At 39.6% G+C, this 23103-nt stretch overlaps 6 protein-coding genes across 7 annotated transcripts; 1 reads left to right on the forward strand and 5 right to left on the reverse strand.

The window, feature by feature from the left end:
• Positions 1-745: 745 nt before the first annotated feature.
• Positions 746-2111, forward strand: LOC106329554. Its single transcript, XM_013768238.1, has 3 exons — positions 746-1273; positions 1350-1494; positions 1572-2111. Exons 1-3 carry the CDS (start codon positions 917-919, stop codon positions 1880-1882), a joined length of 813 nt encoding a protein of 270 aa, XP_013623692.1. The 5' UTR covers positions 746-916; the 3' UTR covers positions 1883-2111.
• Positions 2112-2185: 74 nt separating this feature from the next.
• On the reverse strand, positions 2186-3634 carry LOC106329553. Its single transcript, XM_013768237.1, has one exon. It carries the CDS (start codon positions 3438-3440, stop codon positions 2223-2225), a length of 1218 nt encoding a protein of 405 aa, XP_013623691.1. The 5' UTR covers positions 3441-3634; the 3' UTR covers positions 2186-2222.
• Positions 3635-4235: 601 nt separating this feature from the next.
• Positions 4236-14228, reverse strand: LOC106335020 (cirhin-like). 2 transcript variants are annotated; one of them, XM_013773434.1, is made up of 12 exons: positions 13996-14228; positions 13797-13916; positions 13595-13724; positions 7505-7648; positions 7351-7414; positions 7144-7257; positions 6890-7052; positions 6569-6716; positions 5641-6221; positions 5392-5573; positions 4987-5247; positions 4236-4900 (listed from the first exon to the last, which is right to left on the reverse strand). In XM_013773434.1, exons 1-12 carry the CDS (start codon positions 14152-14154, stop codon positions 4588-4590), a joined length of 2379 nt encoding a protein of 792 aa, XP_013628888.1. In that variant the 5' UTR covers positions 14155-14228; the 3' UTR covers positions 4236-4587. The 2 variants fall into 2 exon arrangements, with proteins under 2 accessions (XP_013628888.1, XP_013628887.1); XM_013773433.1 differs by lacking the exons at positions 4236-4900; positions 4987-5247; positions 5392-5573; ... (4 more) ...; positions 7351-7414; positions 7505-7648 and adding exons at positions 10182-10846; positions 10933-11193; positions 11338-11519; ... (3 more) ...; positions 13090-13203; positions 13297-13360 and having other exon boundaries at positions 13451-13724.
• LOC106329586 lies at positions 8169-10119 on the reverse strand. Its single transcript, XM_013768281.1, has one exon. The coding sequence runs from the start codon at positions 9384-9386 to the stop codon at positions 8169-8171; it is 1218 nt and encodes a 405-aa protein (XP_013623735.1). The 5' UTR covers positions 9387-10119.
• A 1002-nt stretch (positions 14229-15230) lies between the features above and the next one.
• LOC106335858 (protein EXECUTER 2, chloroplastic) lies at positions 15231-18732 on the reverse strand. The gene is made up of 11 exons (XM_013774504.1): positions 18288-18732; positions 18097-18213; positions 17959-18024; positions 17575-17681; positions 17415-17496; positions 16591-17253; positions 16386-16512; positions 16114-16280; positions 15957-16031; positions 15633-15725; positions 15231-15558 (listed from the first exon to the last, which is right to left on the reverse strand). Exons 1-11 carry the CDS (start codon positions 18606-18608, stop codon positions 15457-15459), a joined length of 1920 nt encoding a protein of 639 aa, XP_013629958.1. The 5' UTR covers positions 18609-18732; the 3' UTR covers positions 15231-15456.
• Positions 18733-20361: 1629 nt separating this feature from the next.
• LOC106331568 (ubiquitin-fold modifier-conjugating enzyme 1-like) lies at positions 20362-21892 on the reverse strand. The gene is made up of 3 exons (XM_013769950.1): positions 21472-21892; positions 21331-21392; positions 20362-20754 (listed from the first exon to the last, which is right to left on the reverse strand). The coding sequence occupies exons 1-3, from the start codon at positions 21802-21804 to the stop codon at positions 20625-20627; spliced, it is 525 nt and encodes a 174-aa protein (XP_013625404.1). The 5' UTR covers positions 21805-21892; the 3' UTR covers positions 20362-20624.
• Positions 21893-23103: the final 1211 nt, after the last annotated feature.

Genomic DNA, 23103 nt, shown 5'->3' on the forward strand with positions numbered 1-23103 from the left:
CTCCTTTTGAATCTGAGCACAAAGCTCCTCAAGTGATGGAAGCTTCTCACTTCTTAGAATGTGTTTGATTAGATCACTATAACCCGGGTTGAGAGTGAACAGCAAAGCAAAGACCTTGTCTTGCTCCTTCCTCTCATTAAGTACATCCGGATCAAGATTGATCGGTCTTAGCATCTCTAACTCGGCCCACAACGATCTGAACTTCCCAAAAGAATGAAGAACAACTCAACAACATGATGAACTTTACCAAAAATAGAAAGGGAAAATCAGAGATTTGCGGAAGTAACGAGAATAGAGTAGAGAAGAATGAATCTCAGGAGCTTACTTGCTGTGATACCATGAAAGAATGTGAGGATAAAGAGACTTAGATGAAAAACATTGAAGAACAAAGAGAGAGAGAAAGTAGATCTAGGAGAAACTCTATTCCGTTGATTTTAATTGTAGATTTGAATACAAGTATTTAAAAGGCAAGTTGTCTCAGTACACAATATAATAAAATATTCATTGTTTTAAAATATCTTCAACGGTCTTCTTCTTCTCTTCAATAAAAATACTCGAGCTTATAAAACCTTATAAAGCTTTATAAAATTTTATAAGTCTCTAGCTTAATTCTCAAGTCTGGCAGCTTACTTCTTAAGTCTGGCAGCTTACTTCTGCTTTATGTCAACACCTCAGACTTCTTGGTTATTGTTTGGAGCAAAGCTATGCTCCGAAGATCCACAACTCTCAAGAGACGGGATAAATTTTTCTCACAAGCTGCTCGACTTGGCTAATAATCAGAGTGAACATCTTTTGAGCCAAGCGCACAGGTTCCTTGGTGTATGCTATGGAAACGCTGCAAGAAGTTCCAAACTAGACTCTGAACGGGTTTTACTTCAAAAAAAAATCTCTATACTCTCTAAACAAAGCCGCAACGATGGGCAAGGGTGATCCGGAACCAGATGTTGTATATAACTTAAGCGTTGAGAATGCGTTTCAAAGAAACCTTCAAGCGGCTTTGGATGGCGCGGTTGAGTATTCTAGTATGGTGGGAGGAGTTTCAACTAGAGGATGGAAACATTTAGCTGCTGTCCTTTCAGCGGAGAAACGGCTCAAGGATGCTGAATCTATTCTGGACTTTACAATGGAAGAAGCTGGTGACATGGAAAAGTTAGACCTTCTGAAGTTGAAAGCTGTGCTTCAGATGGCTCAAGAACAACCTAAGCAGGCGTTGAAGACATGCAGTAACTTTCTGGCTCTAATCCGGGCGCAGGAGAAGTCTGAACAATCCAAGGTACCTAGTTTGGGTGTCATAATATGAAAATGTTTGTGATCTCTCTGACTACTCTAATAATGCTATATATTGCCAGACTCTGCTAAAGAAATATGAAACTGAAGCTTGGCAAGACCTGGCCTCTGTCTATGGAAAGCTAGGTTCATGGTCAGACGCAGAAACATGTCTAGAGAAGGCAAGATCCATCTGCTTTTATTCTCCCAAAGGCTGGAATAAAACAGGTATGGAGACTCAAAAAGTTTTCGACATTCATTAATTTCGCTCTTGTTGATAACAATGTCCTTCCATTTTGGGACAGGTTTGTGTCTCGAAGCTAAATCACTTCACGAAGAGGCTTTGATAGCCTTCTTCATGTCACTCTCGATAGATCCAGACCACGTGCCCAGCATTGTTTCTATAGCAGAGGTTATGATGAAATCCGGAGGTGATACACTTGCAACCGCTAAGAGTTTTCTGATGAACGCCTTACGGTTAGACCCGAAAAGTCACGACGCGTGGATGAAGCTAGGACATGTTGCTAAAATGCAAGGCTTATCACAGCAAGCTGCAGAGTTTTACCAAGCTGCGTATGAACTAGAGTTGTCGGCTCCGGTTCAGAGTTTCATCTGACTTGCAAAAACTCGGGCAGAATCAGGTAACAAAATCTTCTTCAGCCTCTAAACAAAACTTGCAGAGTGGCAGGTTCTTGAGAGTATAACTTTTTTGATGATTAGAGTGTGAAGTTGTACTTTTGTTGGATGGTTGGTTATGTTATATAAGACAGTAAGGGTTATATCTCAAAATCTACCTAAATGAATGTTACAGGCGCTTCCTTAGATGAGTAACTTGCTGTTCTTCATAGTGTATTTACAAGAGAAGAGTTTACCACTAAACGATATTTAATATTGGATATTATATATATCATTAGGCTAAAGCATTAAAAGAACAACACGGATACTCTAAAACCTAATTAAGCATTGTAGCTTGGCTGACAAGCTTCTTTAGCGGTTATGTGAAACCTCCACGTAAAGACATAATCCTTGGAGTCGCACTCACGTTTCATTACATCGCAGAACGCATGCACAAGCTCCTCCTTACCGTCTCTTCCCCACTCTATCTTCACCCAGCATGAATATCCATTATTGTTCTCTGAAATCTTGGATTCACAGAATTGTATCACCACTTCACCACATATCCTCTTCACTTTCACCATTGAATCTAGCCACGAGCACTCTGGTTGCCCCATCATTTCCTTGTATGCTGAGTTCACGAGTCTGACCCTGTTGTTTGAATCGGAGATTATAGCGGGCAGCGCATCGGATTCAACTTCTTCTTCCACCTCTTGTGGTGATTTCTTGCTGATTTGAGATGGGTTGCTTAGTGGGTTTATGCATGCTACGTTGATCCTTGAGCACACCGGTCTTATGGGTTGTGGAGTTATGACTCTGCTTGCTGCTGTTGCTGCTGTTGTTGTTCTGATGGGTCCTTGTAGTTGCTTCAAGAAATCTCTCTCTTTTATCGTCTCTACGCTCTTGTTCAGATCAATCAGACCCTTTTCTTTGATCTCTGGCTCCATGCATTTGGAGGAAAGAGGAGAGCATTGAAGAAGAGGCAGAGTCACCAAAGCAGGAGATCCACCATTCTTCAAGGCGTAGCCAACTTGTGTAGTAAGGTTAGGTAGCCCCGCATGAGAGAGAGCCTGAAACGCCAGCGTTTTAATAGGGCCAAACACCCGCTGTGTAGGAGTTTTGGCAGACGTAGCTAATGACTTGGGTCTCTTCAACGAGAGATGAGACGTTGGACCTATCCCGCCTCTACCTCGCTTGCGGGTTCTCGTAGGACGAGCTTGAAGCTGTGGCCAGAGGTGACGAAGGTAAGGAGATTGGTTGATCTTGTGAGACATGAAAGAAGAAGAATCATTATCGTTAGCTTGGGTCGTCCCGGGCCTAGGAGCAATGGGTCTATATTTGGACAAGATCTCAGCTGTTTTAAGAGTTGTGGTGGTTGAGTGAGAATGGTGCGAGTTATGAGAGCTAAGTATCTTTATCATGGTGTAAAAAAATTCAAAAATCACTACAAGAAGAAGAAAGAAGACGAGAGATGTCGAGAGAACAAAGAGAAGGTTGGTTATAATAAGGAGAGTGAAGAGCCAATAAGAGAGAGGCGAATATTTAAGGAAGAAGGACATATGGAGAGAAAAGGATGGGTACGTGTTAGAGAGAGTTGGGGATAGGGACACGTTTAATGTGCCATTCTTACAAACAGATATACTGTGGGGATGTGGTTCGGTTCACCAATCACAAAGGCTATCACTGCAACGCGTGTTGGTGCTGGACGTCATGCGTGCCTACACCTATCCCCTTTTTAAAAAACTTGGTTAAAACTTAGTTTTTGACTGCATGCAATGTATATTCGATGTTTTGTGAAAATTTTAATTAGTCTGTGGTTGTTCGAGATGTTTTAGGGACGTGTGTGTAAGTAACTGGTCTTTGGAGAGGAACACGAGGCAGTTGCAGCTTCTGTCTGCTTCATGCAACGGTGGGAGAGCAGGGGAGACACGTGGGGGTTTCTTAGTTGACGTCAGTGGGGTTTCTTTTCTCTTACGTGTCTTTGATGATGTCATGCCTTGCCTTGGCCGTTTAACATCCTATGCTTGGTCGACACATACTGATCTTCCGTTTTCGTGGTTTTGATAATCTCTCTTTTTACTCTCTTATTCTGATTTCAGGAAAAAAAGTTCGGAATCCGTTATAATATAAAAAGGAGCATGCACGTTTTATATGCAGACTCTAAACGCTCCATGTTAAAGATTTTATTTTCGAATTTAGGTAAGATGGCGATGTACCCCATCCACCAAAGGTTTTTTTGGTAATGCATCCTACCATATTTTATAACAAAAAAAAATACAATACAAAGTGGATTCTCATATAAATGTTTTCAGGTAACCAGAATAGAAAGAGTCACTAGCAATAAATGACTAAGATACAAAAATGTTGTGTACTAATCTTGACATGAAGTATTGTACACAAGACCCAGGCACATATTTGCATGTTCCATTTTTTGAAATTAAAAGTTCTTAATATATAACAAAATCATGAACTAGATAAAACCCAATATCCAAGGAGTGACAAGAACAACAAGCTTAGAGAAGAAATGTTTAAAAATCAAACAAGTAAATAAACTAATTAAGGCTCTTACAAAATTCTTGGAGGCATATAAGAAGCAAGTAAACTTCCTCGCTAACATTCTTCGTCTTCATCATCTCTATTGCGCTTTTCCCGTCAAAAATTAAAAGAGTTCTCCAGAGGAGCTTCCTCTCTCTCCCTCCTCCTGCCTTATGTCCCATATATATGTCTGTGAACTGGCTGTGAATCTAAACTCTTGATAACTTCAATCCATGGTTTCTCTACCACCAAGATTGCATTCTTTGATAGATGTTTTAAATACAGAACCGGGTGCTTTGATGTTTCGTTCTCCTCTCTCTCATTACTCTTGCTCTCTTTCTGATACTCCTCCAACCTACGTTTTCGGGTCCCATTCCCCAATTTCTTCAAACCAATGCTAGCAATTCTATCTTCTACCCTTTCCGACAAATCCATCTCTTCGCCTTGTTCCTTCGGCTTCCCAAACTCAATCAAACACTTTGCTCTGCTTTGCAACAAGGGTCACGATTAGAACAGCTTTGTTTTATTTTTGTAGTGCAAAATTGTCATTAGTGAAAAAATCTAAAGTACCTGGAGCTGTAAACGATTACAGATGATGAGCTTGGCGATGGAGTGAATGAGAGCCCTAAGACCTCACCAGGGAACTCTTGGTATCTCTTTGGCAAACAAAGAGTTTGAAGAAGTGACCACTTGCCCAACTCTCTAGCCTCCACGTCCAATGCAAAGACCTGGTTTGAAGCGGTGGAGATCACAAGCACATTGTTGTCCCTGGGATGGAAACCAGCGGCTGCAACAGATGCCCCATCAAGCCTTGATATGAACCAATGCTGCCTGTAAACACAATAAGAGAATGAATGAATAAAATATACAAGCCGCTGCTTGGAAATATGCAAAGCCATAACCATATGAAGATATAGTACTCTGAATAAGTCCTAATAGATAACTGTAAGCAGAAAAGGATTACAAAATGTTCACCTCTGTGTTTCCAGGTTGAACACGTATACGTCCCCAAAGCAACTGATAGCAGCTAGCCAATGATCATCTGAGCTAGTATACAGTTTTGTAATTGGAGGTTCACGAGGAGGAGATTCACCTTCCTGCGCCTCCTGACGTGGAGTAAGGGTGTGTAATAGCTCCATGCTATCAATCCCAACGGTCTGCCAACAAAATAAAATTTTAGATGTTTGATAAGGTCAAGCAAGTAAAAGAAAAATTGGCACATACATATATCTTTCTGTCATGCCCAGCTATTATTAGCCGAGAGCAGTCACAGCTGAAGACCATGGAATGAGCAGATGGAAGATTCGGAAGTCGCTTTCTGTTGGGACTCCATGGATTCTTTCCAAGTTTGTTTTTCTTCAACTCAAACAGACTTGGGCGAATTTGGTCAGAATAAGCAAAAAGTGACCCTGCGTTAGAAATTGCACTGCATATGATCTTTCTGCCACCTTTACTTTTAACACGAACTAATGGCTTGGTGGAGACACGCCCACTAGAATCACTGCTTATGTGAATACCAAGAACATCTAAAGAACAAGAATCCTGAACCAAGAGAAGCGAAGTCTGATTGAACACTGTATTATGTACCATCTGCATAGGTACTCTCTGAGGCGCAGGGCATATATCATGTGGGTGGAACTTAGTGAACTCTTGAACTGAGTATGCAAAAAGCTTTGCGTCATCACCAGCTGAAATGAGCATTGGAACCCCCAAATGTGCCCATTTATGGTAACTGACACCACCCCGCTTCTCCTTCCTGCGCTGTTTACGACTTTTTGGTTTTGCATTACTGTCTCGAAGAGAACCTGTAAAAGGTGAAAGTTCAAGAACCACAAGATAACAAAAGAATAGGCGAAGGAAAACAATGTTCTTTTAAGTATTTGGTCAAGCTCTTAGAGAATAATCACAAAATTAAGGGTGAAAAACGTGATTTATGGTTATGGAGCTTAGCTGCTTTGCTGAATGTTTATCTGTTTTAACAAAGGGAAAGACTTTAACGTATTTGGTGTTATAGTTTCTGATTTTTTTCTGTTAAACGCTTTGAGCTTGTCTCTGTGTTTGCGGTCTTTCAACTCCAACATATCCTAACATGAATTATAATTCAAAATATACTGGAAATAGTAAAAGCACAATAACTAAAGACTCCACTGACCTTCTGAACTAATTGGCACTGCCACAGTTAGAGCTCTGATGTCATGAGTATGAGCCCTTACACAACCGATATAATCCCACTTCTTAGTTGAAGAAGGTTTTAAATCTTGTGGTTTAAATGTACCACCAGCGAGCTTATATAGAATAACCTACAAAAGGATAAGAGAGAAATTAGAAAGTTGACACCTCACAATCAAATAACACATCTAATGTTATGTTAATGAAGGAAGGTTACTGTTTAATCTGCCAAACCAGTGTTTAAGATTTATTAAGTGTTAAATGGGGTTCACATGAGAGAGCGAATAAGTAGAGTATCATTTACCTGTCCATCGGCACCTGCAGAAAACACACGGTTATGACTTGGGGCAGCTGCAAGAGCATTGACATCACCCTTGTGAATAGAATGCGCCTGCAAAAGGGTTCCATGCTGGCTATCCCAAAACTGGACACTTCCTGTACTATCTCCGCTGACAAGAACTCCACATCTAAAACAAGAAGTGAGCAAACGCAAACAAGATCATCAGAAATAGGAAAAGAAAGACATAACTAACATATGAGTAGGAAACCAGTCTTTACCTCAACGAAAGAAGAGACCAAATGCAGAGCTCAGACCCATTCCCCAGTCCTCCAAGTCCAACTGTAATTCTATATACCTCATGACAGAGGTTAGCATCCCAACATCTTATCAGCCTACAAAACAAAGAGCAAATCGAAAAAACATTCAGGTTTCTTCTTTCCAATCAACTATGCATCTCTTACGAAAGGAAAAGTAAGTATACTCACCCATCACTAGTGCCCGAAAATATTCTCTGAGCATCCAAACTCCAAGTCACACTTAAAGCACGGCCTACAAAAAATAACGTTCCATAAAGCTCTAAGCAGATACAACAAAAAAGAATCAAAATAATGGTAAGTGGGGGAGCAAAGAATGTCTCACCACTGGCCCGAGGCAAAGATCTATAGTACGTTAATTTCTCTGAATCAGAGACATGATACATACTCACGCAGCCATCATCACAGGCAACTGCAAGACGCCTATCAGGTTTCTCCTCAAGCTCATCAAACTCAGAACCATCTGCAACTCCACTTTCTCCCAGCCGAGGAAAATGTCCGTCGGTATACTCCTATCGATCGATGTATATATGTCCAAACACGCATCGATCGATGAACTTCCGAGGAATTATACCGACGAAGTTCTCCCTCGGTATATTCCGAGGACATTTCCGACAAACTAGTGATCCTCGGAATTTCCTCGGAAATTTATTTCCTCGGAATTCCGACGGAAAATTCCGAGGGATTTTCGAGGAAAAAATAAATTCCGAGGAATTATTTCCGACGACGTGTTTCGTCGGTATGTCGTCGGAATAACGATATTCCGACGATTTTTTCCCTCAGAATCCTTGATGTTTTCTTGTAGTGGTAAGTGAATATCACATGCACTTCCTTAGATGAAACCATTTCATAAATAAGGAGTAATTTGCTGTTGTTCATAGTGTATTTACAAGAGAAGAGTACCATTAAACGATATTTAATATTGGATATATTATATATATCATTAGGCTAAAGCATTAAAAGAACAACACGGATACACCAAAACCTAATTAAGCATTGTAGCTTGGCTGACAAGTTTCTTTGGCGGTTATGTGAAACCTCCACGTAAAGACATAATCCTTGGAGTCGCACTCACGTTTTATTACATCGCAGAACGCATGCACAAGCTCCTCCTTACCGTCTCTCCCCCACCCTATCTTCACCCAGCATGAATAGCCATTATTGTTCTCTGAAATCTTGGATTCACAGAATTGTATCACCACTTCACCACATATCCTCTTCACTTTCACCATTGAATCTAGCCACGAGCACTCTGGTTGCCCCATCATCTCCTTGTAGGCCGAGTTCACGAGTCTGACCCTGTTGTTTGAATCGGAGATTATAGCGGGCAGCGCATCTGATTCAACTTCTTCTTCCACCTCTTGTGGTGATTTCTTGCTGATTTGAGATGGGTTGCTTAGTGGGTTTATGCATGCTACGTTGATCCTTGAGCACACCGGTCTTATGGGTTGTGGAGTTATGACTCTGCTTGCTGCTGTTGCTGCTGTTGTTGTTCTGATGGGTCCTTGTAGTTGCTTCAAGAAATCTCTCTCTTTTATCGTCTCTACGCTCTTGTTCAGATCAATCAGACCCTTTTCTTTGATCTCTGGCTCCATGCATTTGGAGGAAAGAGGAGAGCATTGAAGAAGAGGCAGAGTCACCAAAGCAGGAGATCCACCATTCTTCAAGGCGTAGCCAACTTGTGTAGTAAGGTTAGGTAGCCCCGCATGAGAGAGAGCCTGAAACGCCAGCGTTTTAATAGGGCCAAACACCCGCTGTGTAGGAGTTTTGGCAGACGTAGCTAATGACTTGGGTCTCTTCAACGAGAGATGAGACGTTGGACCTATCCCGCCTCTACCTCGCTTGCGGGTTCTCGTAGGACGAGCTTGAAGCTGTGGCCAGAGGTGACGAAGGTAAGGAGATTGGTTGATCTTGTGAGACATGAAAGAAGAAGAATCATTATCGTTAGCTTGGGTCGTCCCGGGCCTAGGAGCAATGGGTCTATATTTGGACAAGATCTCAGCTGTTTTAAGAGTTGTGGTGGTTGAGTGAGAATGGTGCGAGTTATGAGAGCTAAGTATCTTTATCATGGTGTAAAAAAATTCAAAAATCACTACAAGAAGAAGAAAGAAGACGAGAGATGTCGAGAGAACAAAGAGAAGGTTGGTTATAATAAGGAGAGTGAAGAGCCAATAAGAGAGAGGCGAATATTTAAGGAAGAAGGACATATGGAGAGAAAAGGATGGGTACGTGTTAGAGAGAGTTGGGGATAGGGACACGTTTAATGTGCCATTCTTACAAACAGATATACTGTGGGGATGTGGTTCGGTTCACCAATCACAAAGGCTATCACTGCAACGCGTGTTGGTGCTGGACGTCATGCGTGCCTACACCTATCCCCTTTTTAAAAAACTTGGTTAAAACTTAGTTTTTGACTGCATGCAATGTATATTCGAGGTTTTGTGAAAATTTTAATTAGTCTGTGGTTGTTCGAGATGTTTTAGGGACGTGTGTGTAAGTAACTGGTCTTTGGAGAGGAACACGAGGCAGTTGCAGCTTCTGTCTGCTTCATGCAACGGTGGGAGAGCAGGGGAGACACGTGGGGGTTTCTTAGTTGACGTCAGTGGGGTTTCTTTTCTCTTACGTGTCTTTGATGATGTCATGCCTTGCCTTGGCCGTTTAACATCCTATGCTTGGTCGACACATACTGATCTTCCGTTTTCGTGGTTTTGATAATCTCTCTTTTTACTCTCTTATTCTGATTTCAGGAAAAAAAGTTCGGAATCCGTTATAATATAAAAAGGAGCATGCACGTTTTATATGCAGACTCTAAACGCTCCATGTTAAAGATTTTATTTTCGAATTTAGGTAAGATGGCGATGTACCCCATCCACCAAAGGTTTTTTTGGTAATGCATCCTACCATATTTTATAACAAAAAAAAATACAATACAAAGTGGATTCTCATATAAATGTTTTCAGGTAACCAGAATAGAAAGAGTCACTAGCAATAAATGACTAAGATACAAAAATGTTGTGTACTAATCTTGACATGAAGTATTGTACACAAGACCCAGGCACATATTTGCATGTTCCATTTTTTGAAATTAAAAGTTCTTAATATATAACAAAATCATGAACTAGATAAAACCCAATATCCAAGGAGTGACAAGAACAACAAGCTTAGAGAAGAAATGTTTAAAAATCAAACAAGTAAATAAACTAATTAAGGCTCTTACAAAATTCTTGGAGGCATATAAGAAGCAAGTAAACTTCCTCGCTAACATTCTTCGTCTTCATCATCTCTATTGCGCTTTTCCCGTCAAAAATTAAAAGAGTTCTCCAGAGGAGCTTCCTCTCTCTCCCTCCTCCTGCCTTATGTCCCATATATATGTCTGTGAACTGGCTGTGAATCTAAACTCTTGATAACTTCAATCCATGGTTTCTCTACCACCAAGATTGCATTCTTTGATAGATGTTTTAAATACAGAACCGGGTGCTTTGATGTTTCGTTCTCCTCTCTCTCATTACTCTTGCTCTCTTTCTGATACTCCTCCAACCTACGTTTTCGGGTCCCATTCCCCAATTTCTTCAAACCAATGCTAGCAATTCTATCTTCTACCCTTTCCGACAAATCCATCTCTTCGCCTTGTTCCTTCGGCTTCCCAAACTCAATCAAACACTTTGCTCTGCTTTGCAACAAGGGTCACGATTAGAACAGCTTTGTTTTATTTTTGTAGTGCAAAATTGTCATTAGTGAAAAAATCTAAAGTACCTGGAGCTGTAAACGATTACAGATGATGAGCTTGGCGATGGAGTGAATGAGAGCCCTAAGACCTCACCAGGGAACTCTTGGTATCTCTTTGGCAAACAAAGAGTTTGAAGAAGTGACCACTTGCCCAACTCTCTAGCCTCCACGTCCAATGCAAAGACCTGGTTTGAAGCGGTGGAGATCACAAGCACATTGTTGTCCCTGGGATGGAAACCAGCGGCTGCAACAGATGCCCCATCAAGCCTTGATATGAACCAATGCTGCCTGTAAACACAATAAGAGAATGAATGAATAAAATATACAAGCCGCTGCTTGGAAATATGCAAAGCCATAACCATATGAAGATATAGTACTCTGAATAAGTCCTAATAGATAACTGTAAGCAGAAAAGGATTACAAAATGTTCACCTCTGTGTTTCCAGGTTGAACACGTATACGTCCCCAAAGCAACTGATAGCAGCTAGCCAATGATCATCTGAGCTAGTATACAGTTTTGTAATTGGAGGTTCACGAGGAGGAGATTCACCTTCCTGCGCCTCCTGACGTGGAGTAAGGGTGTGTAATAGCTCCATGCTATCAATCCCAACGGTCTGCCAACAAAATAAAATTTTAGATGTTTGATAAGGTCAAGCAAGTAAAAGAAAAATTGGCACATACATATATCTTTCTGTCATGCCCAGCTATTATTAGCCGAGAGCAGTCACAGCTGAAGACCATGGAATGAGCAGATGGAAGATTCGGAAGTCGCTTTCTGTTGGGACTCCATGGATTCTTTCCAAGTTTGTTTTTCTTCAACTCAAACAGACTTGGGCGAATTTGGTCAGAATAAGCAAAAAGTGACCCTGCGTTAGAAATTGCACTGCATATGATCTTTCTGCCACCTTTACTTTTAACACGAACTAATGGCTTGGTGGAGACACGCCCACTAGAATCACTGCTTATGTGAATACCAAGAACATCTAAAGAACAAGAATCCTGAACCAAGAGAAGCGAAGTCTGATTGAACACTGTATTATGTACCATCTGCATAGGTACTCTCTGAGGCGCAGGGCATATATCATGTGGGTGGAACTTAGTGAACTCTTGAACTGAGTATGCAAAAAGCTTTGCGTCATCACCAGCTGAAATGAGCATTGGAACCCCCAAATGTGCCCATTTATGGTAACTGACACCACCCCGCTTCTCCTTCCTGCGCTGTTTACGACTTTTTGGTTTTGCATTACTGTCTCGAAGAGAACCTGTAAAAGGTGAAAGTTCAAGAACCACAAGATAACAAAAGAATAGGCGAAGGAAAACAATGTTCTTTTAAGTATTTGGTCAAGCTCTTAGAGAATAATCACAAAATTAAGGGTGAAAAACGTGATTTATGGTTATGGAGCTTAGCTGCTTTGCTGAATGTTTATCTGTTTTAACAAAGGGAAAGACTTTAACGTATTTGGTGTTATAGTTTCTGATTTTTTTCTGTTAAACGCTTTGAGCTTGTCTCTGTGTTTGCGGTCTTTCAACTCCAACATATCCTAACATGAATTATAATTCAAAATATACTGGAAATAGTAAAAGCACAATAACTAAAGACTCCACTGACCTTCTGAACTAATTGGCACTGCCACAGTTAGAGCTCTGATGTCATGAGTATGAGCCCTTACACAACCGATATAATCCCACTTCTTAGTTGAAGAAGGTTTTAAATCTTGTGGTTTAAATGTACCACCAGCGAGCTTATATAGAATAACCTACAAAAGGATAAGAGAGAAATTAGAAAGTTGACACCTCACAATCAAATAACACATCTAATGTTATGTTAATGAAGGAAGGTTACTGTTTAATCTGCCAAACCAGTGTTTAAGATTTATTAAGTGTTAAATGGGGTTCACATGAGAGAGCGAATAAGTAGAGTATCATTTACCTGTCCATCGGCACCTGCAGAAAACACACGGTTATGACTTGGGGCAGCTGCAAGAGCATTGACATCACCCTTGTGAATAGAATGCGCCTGCAAAAGGGTTCCATGCTGGCTATCCCAAAACTGGACACTTCCTGTACTATCTCCGCTGACAAGAACTCCACATCTAAAACAAGAAGTGAGCAAACGCAAACAAGATCATCAGAAATAGGAAAAGAAAGACATAACTAACATATGAGTAGGAAACCAGTCTTTACCTCAACGAAAGAAGAGACCAAATGCAGAGCTCAGACCCATTCCCCAGTCCTCCAAGTCCAACTGTAATTCTATATACCTCATGACAGAGGTTAGCATCCCAACATCTTATCAGCCTACAAAACAAAGAGCAAATCGAAAAAACATTCAGGTTTCTTCTTTCCAATCAACTATGCATCTCTTACGAAAGGAAAAGTAAGTATACTCACCCATCACTAGTGCCCGAAAATATTCTCTGAGCATCCAAACTCCAAGTCACACTTAAAGCACGGCCTACAAAAAATAACGTTCCATAAAGCTCTAAGCAGATACAACAAAAAAGAATCAAAATAATGGTAAGTGGGGGAGCAAAGAATGTCTCACCACTGGCCCGAGGCAAAGATCTATAGTACGTTAATTTCTCTGAATCAGAGACATGATACATACTCACGCAGCCATCATCACAGGCAACTGCAAGACGCCTATCAGGTTTCTCCTCAAGCTCATCAAACTCAGAACCATCTGCAACTCCACTTTCTCCCTCGTCATCTGATTCCTCACTCGAGAATTCCTTCTTCACCATCATCTCTGCTTCAGCAGTGGAGAGAGGCGCCACAGCCATTTGCCAGATTGATACTCCAATTGAATCTAATACAACCTGCAACAGATAGATTTGATATTAGAAAACAAGCAAACAAGAGAAAATGTTACTTATACAAATGATACTCACCTTCTGCTTCAGGTCGAAAAGATCCCACTCTGAGATTGTGCCATCGATACTCGAAGAAAACAACCTAGCACCTAACCAGGCAAGGTGCGAGATTCTCGATTTCGGATCCCCGTGGATGATCTGCAATCAATTGACAAACTTAACGAATAGAATCGACTTTGAAATGTGTTAATCGGAAGAGAAGAGTAGGAGGGCGTACGAGTTGGCAGTGCCAGGAGAGAGAACCAGGTGAGACGATCCAGAGCTCAAGAGAACCGTCTTCGCGAGCTGCGGCGACTTGAGAGCCGTCGGGGCTGGTAGCGAGGGATATTAACGGAGACGGCTTCCAATTGATGGAGTTGCAACGGTATTCAAACATGGTGGCGACTGAGGAGAGAGGAGGCGATCTGTTTTCTCTGAGTAAAGGGAGGAAGCAGATAGGGTTTAGGTTTTCTCGAGGGTTTTTAATAAGTGATGAGCGGTACTTTTAAACCGGTCGGGTTGACCCGGTTAAAGACTTGGGGTTGGGGGCATGAATTGGATCCAATTTGATTTATTTGTGTTTGTTGAATCCCACCAGAACCATCATGTCAAAAGACGAAACTCATTAAGGTTAGGACAACATTCATTTAACATCAACGAGGATCGGATCTTTATTTATTTACGTTTATGGAATCAACCATGTCAAAAAAAAAACTCATAAGGATAAGACACGTTCATTTAACATCAAGGAGGATTCAAATTTTTTGAATGTTCTTCCCATTAGGTTCGTACATTCACTACGAGCGGATTCAAATCATGTAATTTGATTCCTATTTGGAGAGAAAGATTGATTTGAATATGTGATTTCTCTGTTAGTTAATAACCATCCATATTAGGTTGATCCAACCATTTGGAAGAGAATCAATAGATTCATCGTTTCTGAACACATCATACAAACTCTATGTTGTACTACGCTCTCAAAATGTGAACTCAACGTTGGTATCAAAAAATGGTATATCTGTAAACAAAGAAGTAATATAAAAAGCTTACACGAGAAATGAAATATTTGTCTCTTCTCTATGAGTTTAATTGATCTTCTCATTTAACAAATATGTGAGACTGTTATCAATATTTGCTTCAACTTTTTCGGTGGGATGTCCAAAGAGGGAATAGATAGAGAGAGAATATATATATGATTCTGTTCCTTGCTCCTCTCTAATGCCGCCATGCTCTTCGATATTGCGCAGTCATTTCGTTCTCACTGGTACATTAAAAAAACTGTTATCTTTTACTTCAAATTCAGTTTACAAGTTCACCTAAATTGTAGGAGAAAGAGAACATGTCAAATACATACACGCACACCTCATCAAAAGATTAATATTTACAGCAGTATTCAAAAATGCAAATATTGTTCCTTTTCAATCGATTGGCACCACAAACTTTAGAAAACTCTCATGAGTTGTACAGATTGGATCGAGTCTATTTTCGGTTTCATTAAGCTCCCCTAAAGACTGTGTAACTCAACATGCATTATATCTCGTGTATAGAAGAAAACATGAGCCACAATATAGTTACAATAAAGCCTTTTTCCCAATCTTAAACACTCTCGCAGTGATGTTACTCTGAAACAGTAGAGCTATGTAAGTGTGTATGGAAGAAGGTCAAAAAGAAGAAATATAGTAACAATGAGCATCATTAGTCACTCGGGCAGTCTGAGACGGTTGAAAACGACCATGAAGCTCTTCTCAGGACCAATATATAGAAATCCAAGATCCCCACCCGTCACATATGGTCCCATTCCCTGTCAGCCAAACCCCAAAACCATCAACTTGTAACACAAATAACTAATGGGGTTTAGCTCTACTGTGTATTTACCTTTCCGTTGAGTTTTAAAAGCTGCCCTCCGACCCATCTTGGGTTTTTAAACCCAAAGTCTGCTATTCTTCCTTCTCCCATGTAACTCGCAAGCTGTGTATACACGTAAACATCTCTCTAGATAAGCTTTCGATTCAAATGTCAACATGGTTAAACCATAGTGTGTCTTAAGCTATTGTTTAAATAGGAAAAAGTCTGAGACTCTTGCTCTGGTTACATGTTTGACTTATGCATGGTTTGAGCAGTGAGCACACATTTGTTTTAGGTCAGTTTCTGTAGTTGTCCTAAAACTGTAGGCTCAAGAGATGAGTAAAGTGTCATTACCACTCCCATTTCCTCTGGGTACATTCCTCGATCCCTCATGCGACTCCCCTTCCCAATCCTTGCACGAAATGTCACCTACCAAGAATTTGGGGACCCTATTTCAAATTCTTTATCCCACACATAATACGAAAAAATAAAAGTAAAAATGATAATTAACCTGGCCTGCTGGCACGTTTGGATCCCCTGTCAACTTCACAGCCTCAACGTATTCAAAGAACTCAATATCTGAGGAGTCACTTTCCTCTGCATCATTCCAGTTGCCATACTTACGCTTGAGTTGTACTATCTCAGTGCCGTAAGGTCCGAACGCACCAACGTATAGGCCTGCACTTTCAAATACATAACATTTTCTAAGTTGAGTTTGTACAAATATATTCTGAACCCCCATATCAAAAGAAAGAGAATAATACTAATGCAAAAGATGATTACCATCAAAAGGGTCTAGGTCGCTTTCAGGAGTTGTGATTCTATTAAATGTTGTGTACTCAGAGAGACGATTTCCTTTTTGTGCTTGACTTATAGCAAGCTTGACAATCTCACGCACATTTCTTGATACCTACAAAAATGATCGAACAATTTAATATGATTGTAGCGTTCAGCTTTATGTAGAGCATTAAAAGTTCAAGGAACTCGCCTTCAAAGAAGGTCTCTCTGAACCCCAGAACGCCTTGGCAACCTCTGGTGGCATGAGATCTGAAAGTCCTTGAGCTGCTAGAGCTGTTACTTGCTCCTTAGACACTCTGTCTTTTCTTGTATCAACATCACTCTTTCTTCTCCCAGGAACATGCAAGGTAAAGGAATCTCTTTCGTTATCCGTTATATCTGCGGTAACACGTACAAGCTCATCATCTATAGAGGAATCCTCTGTGCTGTGTAGAACCCCTCCGATGAAAACCTTTGGGTTTAAATCCTTTCCATTATCTGCACTTTCTTCAATGCTGTCATCATCTTCTTCTTCATCAGCAGAACCAGCTTCCTCAATAACTTCTCCAACCAGCTCTACAAGATCATCATCACTGCCTATGATCTCTTCGTCGGGGAGTTCAACGTCCATTACTTTCATCAGTTTTAGCCCTGGGATTTTGTCTTTTAGAAACTTTATCACATTTTGGATCCCTTCTTCAGTTGGTTCCTCAGCGTTTAGTAGTTTATCTTTCTTCTTATCCACCTTCACTTCACTTCCTCCTGCATCTAATATTGATGGGCTCTCAGCTGAGGCATTCGATGATTGCTGTGAACTTACATAGGAACTCTCGGGAATGGATGGTTTCTGCTTGGCATGTTGCAAATACACCACCTGTACACATGCAGATATGTACACAACAGCTCAAAAGGACTAATCGGTAATGAGAATAGCAATCATGTAACACTAATCGCATAGAAGACACAGGTAAAAGGATATACTGTCACTAGAACTGCTAAATTTTATTTTTAATAAGTGCTGTGCTTAAAAGTTACCTGCATAACATATCTTCCGTCCGTGTCTTTAACAACAAAAATCTCAAACAGAGGTGTTCCAGCTGCTGCAGTCACCAGCTGTCTGAACAAAGCAGTTACGAGGCTCAATTACCACAAGCAGTTGAATGAAAGATTAGAATCATCAGCAAAACATGCTCACCTTGGACTGTAACTCTTGCCAATAAACCTACCAACGCCTGGAGTTATGCGTACAATTCTGCCAAATGGTTCCTCAGAGTCTTGAGGATAACAAACCCACCAACCCAACTACATAGACATCAAAAACGTGAAAAGATGCTTTAAATTCTAAACAACCCAAGTCCAGATAAAAACACACAGATTCCAGGAAACATAAGTTTCTTCAACTAACCTAAACTACCTTGGTAGTTTACACACATGAAACATTCTCCATCCCTAATAAAGTTTAAAAAGTCTTCTACTCTTTGCCTTTTTCTTGATTTAGGCGTGTAGGTGTCATCTAGGGCTATCTTACAAGCTTATCAAGAAAGACACTAAATATAAAGCCGATGAATTTAAAAATTACCAGTCCACTTCCTGTTTGCCTACATAGCTTGGAAGCATCATGGTAACGCTCTTCACGTATTGCATCCTGCGCAGAAGCTAACACATATAAGTAAAGAAGATATACACAAAGAGTTTGATTTTACCAAACAATCTTAACCTGCAACTGGCACATGATCTCAGCGACAGCATCACTCACAGTAGCTTCTCCAATAGCTGCTTTCAACTTCGCCGCTTCTTCAAAGTCTTCTCTTTCGATGGCCTCCTCAAGTTGTACCTGTTTACACAAACTCCAAAATCAGAAACTTCTTATAAAGCAAACCAATATCAACTGAGTTTGATGGAAACAACCTTGAGAAGAGACACCACGCCATCGGTTTCTTCAATCTCGGAGAAGTGTCGACTCCATCGATCCCAATCCCACTTATCCTCACTCGAACTTGTCTCAGGGCCATCAACGGCGGCGCAATTGCGCAGACAGGTCAGGGGTGATTTCTTAGGGTTTCGAGTTGATAAAGGAGAAGCGAAGGAGTGTGGTAGGCCGATGGATACGCAGAAATTCGAGCGTTTATTGGTGGAGAGCTCGTGATTTGGAGGCTTTGAGTTGAAGAGGAGGTGAAATTGAGGGACGGAGATTCTTTGTCCGACAAGACATGGATGAGTTGACGCCATGAAGGGAGGAGGTTTAGGTGTTGTGCTTCGCCGGGAAATCTATTACGGAACTGAGAGAGAGGCTTTGCCTGGTTCGAGCGCGTGCTCACGACGTGTGTGGTGGATAAGGAGGAATAATTAAAGATGATTTTGTATTTTTCGAATACTTTTGCCATGTCTTCTTAGACCCAAAAATTAATCAATACTATTAAAACATGAAACAATAACCGCACGGTCTGGTCCAACTATCTTAATACAATTATTAAAATCTCTTATTAATCATTTAAGATAACAATGACAAAAAAAATTATTTAAGATAAATATTATACAAAGAAAAACATATGTACGACTAAAAACACAAATATAAAAATTAAATTTCAACAAAAATATAAAACAAAAAATATGCATGTTCTTTTAAGGACGGGTCAGAATCTAGTAAAATATATAATACTATTTATTTTTAACATTGATTAATTATGAAAAATACTACGCGGTTCTCCGGCCGACAATTCTACCATCTTATAAAAATGCATATCTGATCCAACCATTTTGAACTGTCTTATGAAAATCTATGTCTGATGCTATGCACCTTGCTGAAAATCTCTAGTATAGAATATTGTTTAGAATGTTGCAAAAAAAAAAAAGAATACCGTTTAGATATGATAAAGTAATATAAAACTATGTTGTAAATACCTCTAGAATTTAACATCAAACTTTACGAAAGATAAGGAGGAATAACTAAAGATGATTTTGTATTTTCGCACCATGTTTTCTACACCAAAAAAAAAATATATAGACTACTATTTTTTTAAGTCTCATTAATTATAAAAAATATTACATAGACGGTTTTCCAGTCGATAATATGAAATCTATGTCCGATGATATGCTACGTACCATATCGAAAATATAATAAAGTAATCTAAAACTATGCTGTAAATACCTCTAGATTTTAACATCAAACCTCACAAAAATTAAACTTAAACCTGAAAATAAAATATAACTGAAGATTATAAATCCTGATCAAAACAAAATATCTAAAAACCAAATCATAAATCCCAGAATGATGTGTATCTTTAATTTTCATATATACATGAGATTTTTTCTATCAAATAGCTGACATAATTTTCTAATTTAATATTATTTTGGGCTTACTCTTTTTGTTTTTGGTTGTTTCATAACTTTTTCGCTGTAAAAAAAGTTTTGGAACAGATGATAAAGGATATTCTGGTTGTCATTCAACTTCTTACTACTAGGTTCTTGTTGGGGATGTCGCAGCTGCAGATCTACCTGAGATGTATGCAATCAGTTTGCTTCTATCTGTTTGCTTCCTACTTGGATCTTGAGTTCTCAGTCATTTCAAGTCTGCTGTTTGAGCTAAAGGACGCTTTGTTTGTTCAGGTATCTACTGGATCATCAAATGATGCATCCTACTGAAAGGTACTATTTACTGCGTCCTGAACTAGCAGAATCCACGTTCTACCTGTACCAAGCTACAAAATGCTTTTGCCTCTATTTTTAATTGTCTCACACTCAGTGTTTATGATGAGATAAGAGGCAACCTCGCTGACAATAGATCTCTATTTCATCTTTGTGCTCTAGATTCATGGGTCCTACATGTTGGTGAAACGATGATAAAATGAATATATATGCTATCTTCCATGATCAACTAGCTGGTTTCAAGTTAGCATAGTACCTGCACAACCAGTCTATGATTCGAACAGCTCTTAAACAGACCTCAGTTTTGCAGTGTTGGATTTTTCCTCCCACCAAGAAGAAACAAGGAAGCAACTCCCATACAAAGTTCAGTAATAAAATATTCACACCTTGAACGAACCAGCTCCAACGTAAGAAAGAACATCATACATTCTCAAGTTGTAAAAAGTATTTCAAGAAAAAAAACATTGCAATAGCTTAAATCTATTGGGTTTCATGTAAACGTTTTAAAGGGTAGAGACGCATCCACCTCAATCATTTCTGAATACAGCTATTAATGATAAACACCTCAATTCTGAGTTTGATAAAACAGATAAAAATAGACTACGATTCCGCAGACGAGGCTGCATCATCTTTGTGCTTAATCATACCCGAGTCCACAAGAATTGGAATCTCTGCAGCAAGCCATGGAGCGAGCCCCAAACAAAGTGCATGTGCTATACCAAACCTAGGGCTGCATAAACAAAAGAAAAAAAGTCATTCATGAATGCCAAGAACGAGTAATATGCGCATCATATTAGTGATATAAATGGATCGCCTAAACGCAAGCTCGGTTAGCTTAGTGTTTAACAAGTTAAAACGAAAACACAGAAAAAATGATGTTATTAGATGCCCACTAATGGATAATAACTTTCATTCTAGACATGCACAAACAACTTAATACTAGGGTCATTAATCAAATGCCAAGAGAAACAGTAATGTGCTAGGATTCGTGATAGAAATGGAATGCATACACTCAAGCTTGATTAGCTTAGACAAGCACAAACAGCTTAATACTAGAGTTTATGCAAGGTAGAAATTAAGAACACAAACTCTGGATAATAACTTTCATTTTAGATCAGCACAAACAGCTTAACACTAGAGTCTTCCGGCCTAATTATTCCAATACAGACACCAACCCAATCTAATTAACATCTTAGGAGTGCTAGATCTTTCATAATCCATCTACACAATCAATGTTAAAACAGACTAAACTGATCTAAAACATTGCATGCTCCTCAAACAATGTCTATAAGCATAATAAAGTTACCAGTTTTTAGCCCAGAGCGGCTTGAAATGCACAGTCAAACAAATCTTCCCACCTCGATACATCTACATAAAAACAATAGAGACACTTTAACACAATTAAGCAAACCAGCACCGATCGCAACCAAAAAAACAAAGCACAAACCTTTTGAGTTTTGCCGTCAATCTCAGGCAACTCAAGCTCGGGAGCAGTGGCGGGGTAGGTAACAGGGATATCGAATTGGAGATCGAACTCGTACTTGAGGAGGTTGTGAACGTACCAACACTTGCCAGTCCAACGCGTACCTTCGGGATTGGAGGCGGAGATGCGGAACCAGTCGTTGTCGTTGGACTTGTTCATCTGTGTGTATACGATCAGAGATTTGTACTCTTCTTTCAGCCTCTGTTTCCATGCATCGCCGTCTCTTGGCCCCGCCTTTGTCGTCAGGAGAGGGATTCTCGTTAGGGTCGATTTGGTGCTCGGATCCCATTCTTCCATTTTTGATCTCTTGCTCGCTGATTTGGGCGTGAATGTTAAGACTTTTGATCGAATTGTTTTGATTCTGATTCTTTTCTCTTTAGATATTGTGTCGGAAGGAGGAGCACGGGGACCAAACGGGAAAATGTAACCGAACAACAAAACCAAACCGTCTTGAGTTTGGCGGTTTGGTTCGATTCAAAACTGAAAACCGAACCAATCTTTTCAGTTTTCTTTTTACATTGAACTTTTGATTATTTTATTTCCTATCTTTTTTTTTCAAGTTTGATTAAAAATGTTAAAATGATATTTTGAGTAAATGCATCTTTGGTTCGCTATATTTAACTCTAAATAGTATTATAAAATATTTTATGCAATTCACCCATAAAAATTAATATTTTTATACATAGTTAAATTTTTTTTTTTAATTTTAGAAGAATACATCAGATAATTTTCTTAAAAATAAAAAAATATATTGAAGATTTCTACTGTCTTTTCAATATATTTTGGGAAGTTTGGTGTTTTAATTTTTTTTTTTATAACATCATACTTTATTGATCATAAATGTACGTTTACATAATCTTCATGAAGAAGATTTGTTATTGTTAAAGGAACATAATTATGAAAAATAAACGAAACAGCATGAGAACTTGTCTTTGCAAGCTTATCAGCCACCTTGTTTGCTTCTCTTGATACCCAACTAAAACGAACATCTTCAAATCTTCGAGTCCACCATGTGATGTCTCTGATCCAGTTATAACCTGAGAAATACAAAGCCTTATCTCTCAGAATCTGAATGGCTTTCAAACAATCACTCTCCAACACAATATTCCTATATCCTTTCATCCAACAATGTTGAAGTGCCATTAATATAGCCTGTAGTTCCGCATCTAAAGCACTTCCAATCTTTCCACCCACCGCTTGTGCTGCCCCATTATAAACGCCATAATCATCTCTTATTACCCAACCAGCAGTACCATCCCGCTCTGAACTTGTGTAAGAACCATCTACATTACATTTCATATATCCTAATGGTGGTAAGACCCATCTTGTTGGAGTCACAAAATCTCTTGCCTGGTGTGATCTTGATGCGTCTATCATGTTTTGTACTCCTATACTTTTCCATTCGTTTGCATCATTCTTCGCGTATCTAAGAATAAGATGCCATGCTGTATTTTTCTGTTGAAAGATTAGCCTGTTTCGACTCTTCCATAGTCTCCATAAAATCCATAGTGGTAGATCATTATAATGTTGTAACTAAAAGACAAGCTTGTATTCTCTCCTCCAGTGTTGCATTAGGATTGTCGATCGTCGCATTTG

This window comes from Brassica oleracea, chromosome C3 (genome assembly GCF_000695525.1).
Source record: "Brassica oleracea var. oleracea cultivar TO1000 chromosome C3, BOL, whole genome shotgun sequence".
NCBI lineage: Eukaryota > Viridiplantae > Streptophyta > Magnoliopsida > Brassicales > Brassicaceae > Brassica > Brassica oleracea.

What these genes read in the sequence shown, in the direction of transcription:
- LOC106329554 (XM_013768238.1), top strand. Translation starts at nt 917, where the DNA reads ATGGGCAAGGGTGATCCGGAACCAGATGTTGTATATAACTTAAGCGTT. An exon ending in AGAAGTCTGAACAATCCAAG is followed by an intron (nt 1,274 to 1,349) that starts GTACCTAGTTTG and finishes ATATATTGCCAG; the next exon opens with ACTCTGCTAAAGAAATATGA. An exon ending in CAAAGGCTGGAATAAAACAG is followed by an intron (nt 1,495 to 1,571) that starts GTATGGAGACTC and finishes ATTTTGGGACAG; the next exon opens with GTTTGTGTCTCGAAGCTAAA.
- LOC106329553 (XM_013768237.1), bottom strand. Translation starts at nt 3,440, where the DNA reads ATGTCCTTCTTCCTTAAATATTCGCCTCTCTCTTATTGGCTCTTCACT.
- LOC106329586 (XM_013768281.1), bottom strand. Translation starts at nt 9,386, where the DNA reads ATGTCCTTCTTCCTTAAATATTCGCCTCTCTCTTATTGGCTCTTCACT.
- LOC106335020 (XM_013773434.1), bottom strand. Translation starts at nt 14,154, where the DNA reads ATGTTTGAATACCGTTGCAACTCCATCAATTGGAAGCCGTCTCCGTTA. An exon ending in TGACGAGGGAGAAAGTGGAG is followed by an intron (nt 7,649 to 13,594) that starts TTGCAGATGGTT and finishes GAGAAAGTGGAG; the next exon opens with TTGCAGATGGTTCTGAGTTT. An exon ending in GTAATCGTTTACAGCTCCAG is followed by an intron (nt 4,901 to 4,986) that starts GTACTTTAGATT and finishes GTTGCAAAGCAG; the next exon opens with AGCAAAGTGTTTGATTGAGT.
- LOC106335858 (XM_013774504.1), bottom strand. Translation starts at nt 18,608, where the DNA reads ATGGCGTCAACTCATCCATGTCTTGTCGGACAAAGAATCTCCGTCCCT. An exon ending in CGACCTAGACCCTTTTGATG is followed by an intron (nt 16,281 to 16,385) that starts GTAATCATCTTT and finishes TTGAAAGTGCAG; the next exon opens with GCCTATACGTTGGTGCGTTC. An exon ending in TTTTAAAACTCAACGGAAAG is followed by an intron (nt 15,559 to 15,632) that starts GTAAATACACAG and finishes TTTGGCTGACAG; the next exon opens with GGAATGGGACCATATGTGAC.
- LOC106331568 (XM_013769950.1), bottom strand. Translation starts at nt 21,804, where the DNA reads ATGGAAGAATGGGATCCGAGCACCAAATCGACCCTAACGAGAATCCCT. An exon ending in TTGACGGCAAAACTCAAAAG is followed by an intron (nt 21,393 to 21,471) that starts GTTTGTGCTTTG and finishes GTTTTTATGTAG; the next exon opens with ATGTATCGAGGTGGGAAGAT. An exon ending in CCGCTCTGGGCTAAAAACTG is followed by an intron (nt 20,755 to 21,330) that starts GTAACTTTATTA and finishes TTGTTTATGCAG; the next exon opens with CCCTAGGTTTGGTATAGCAC.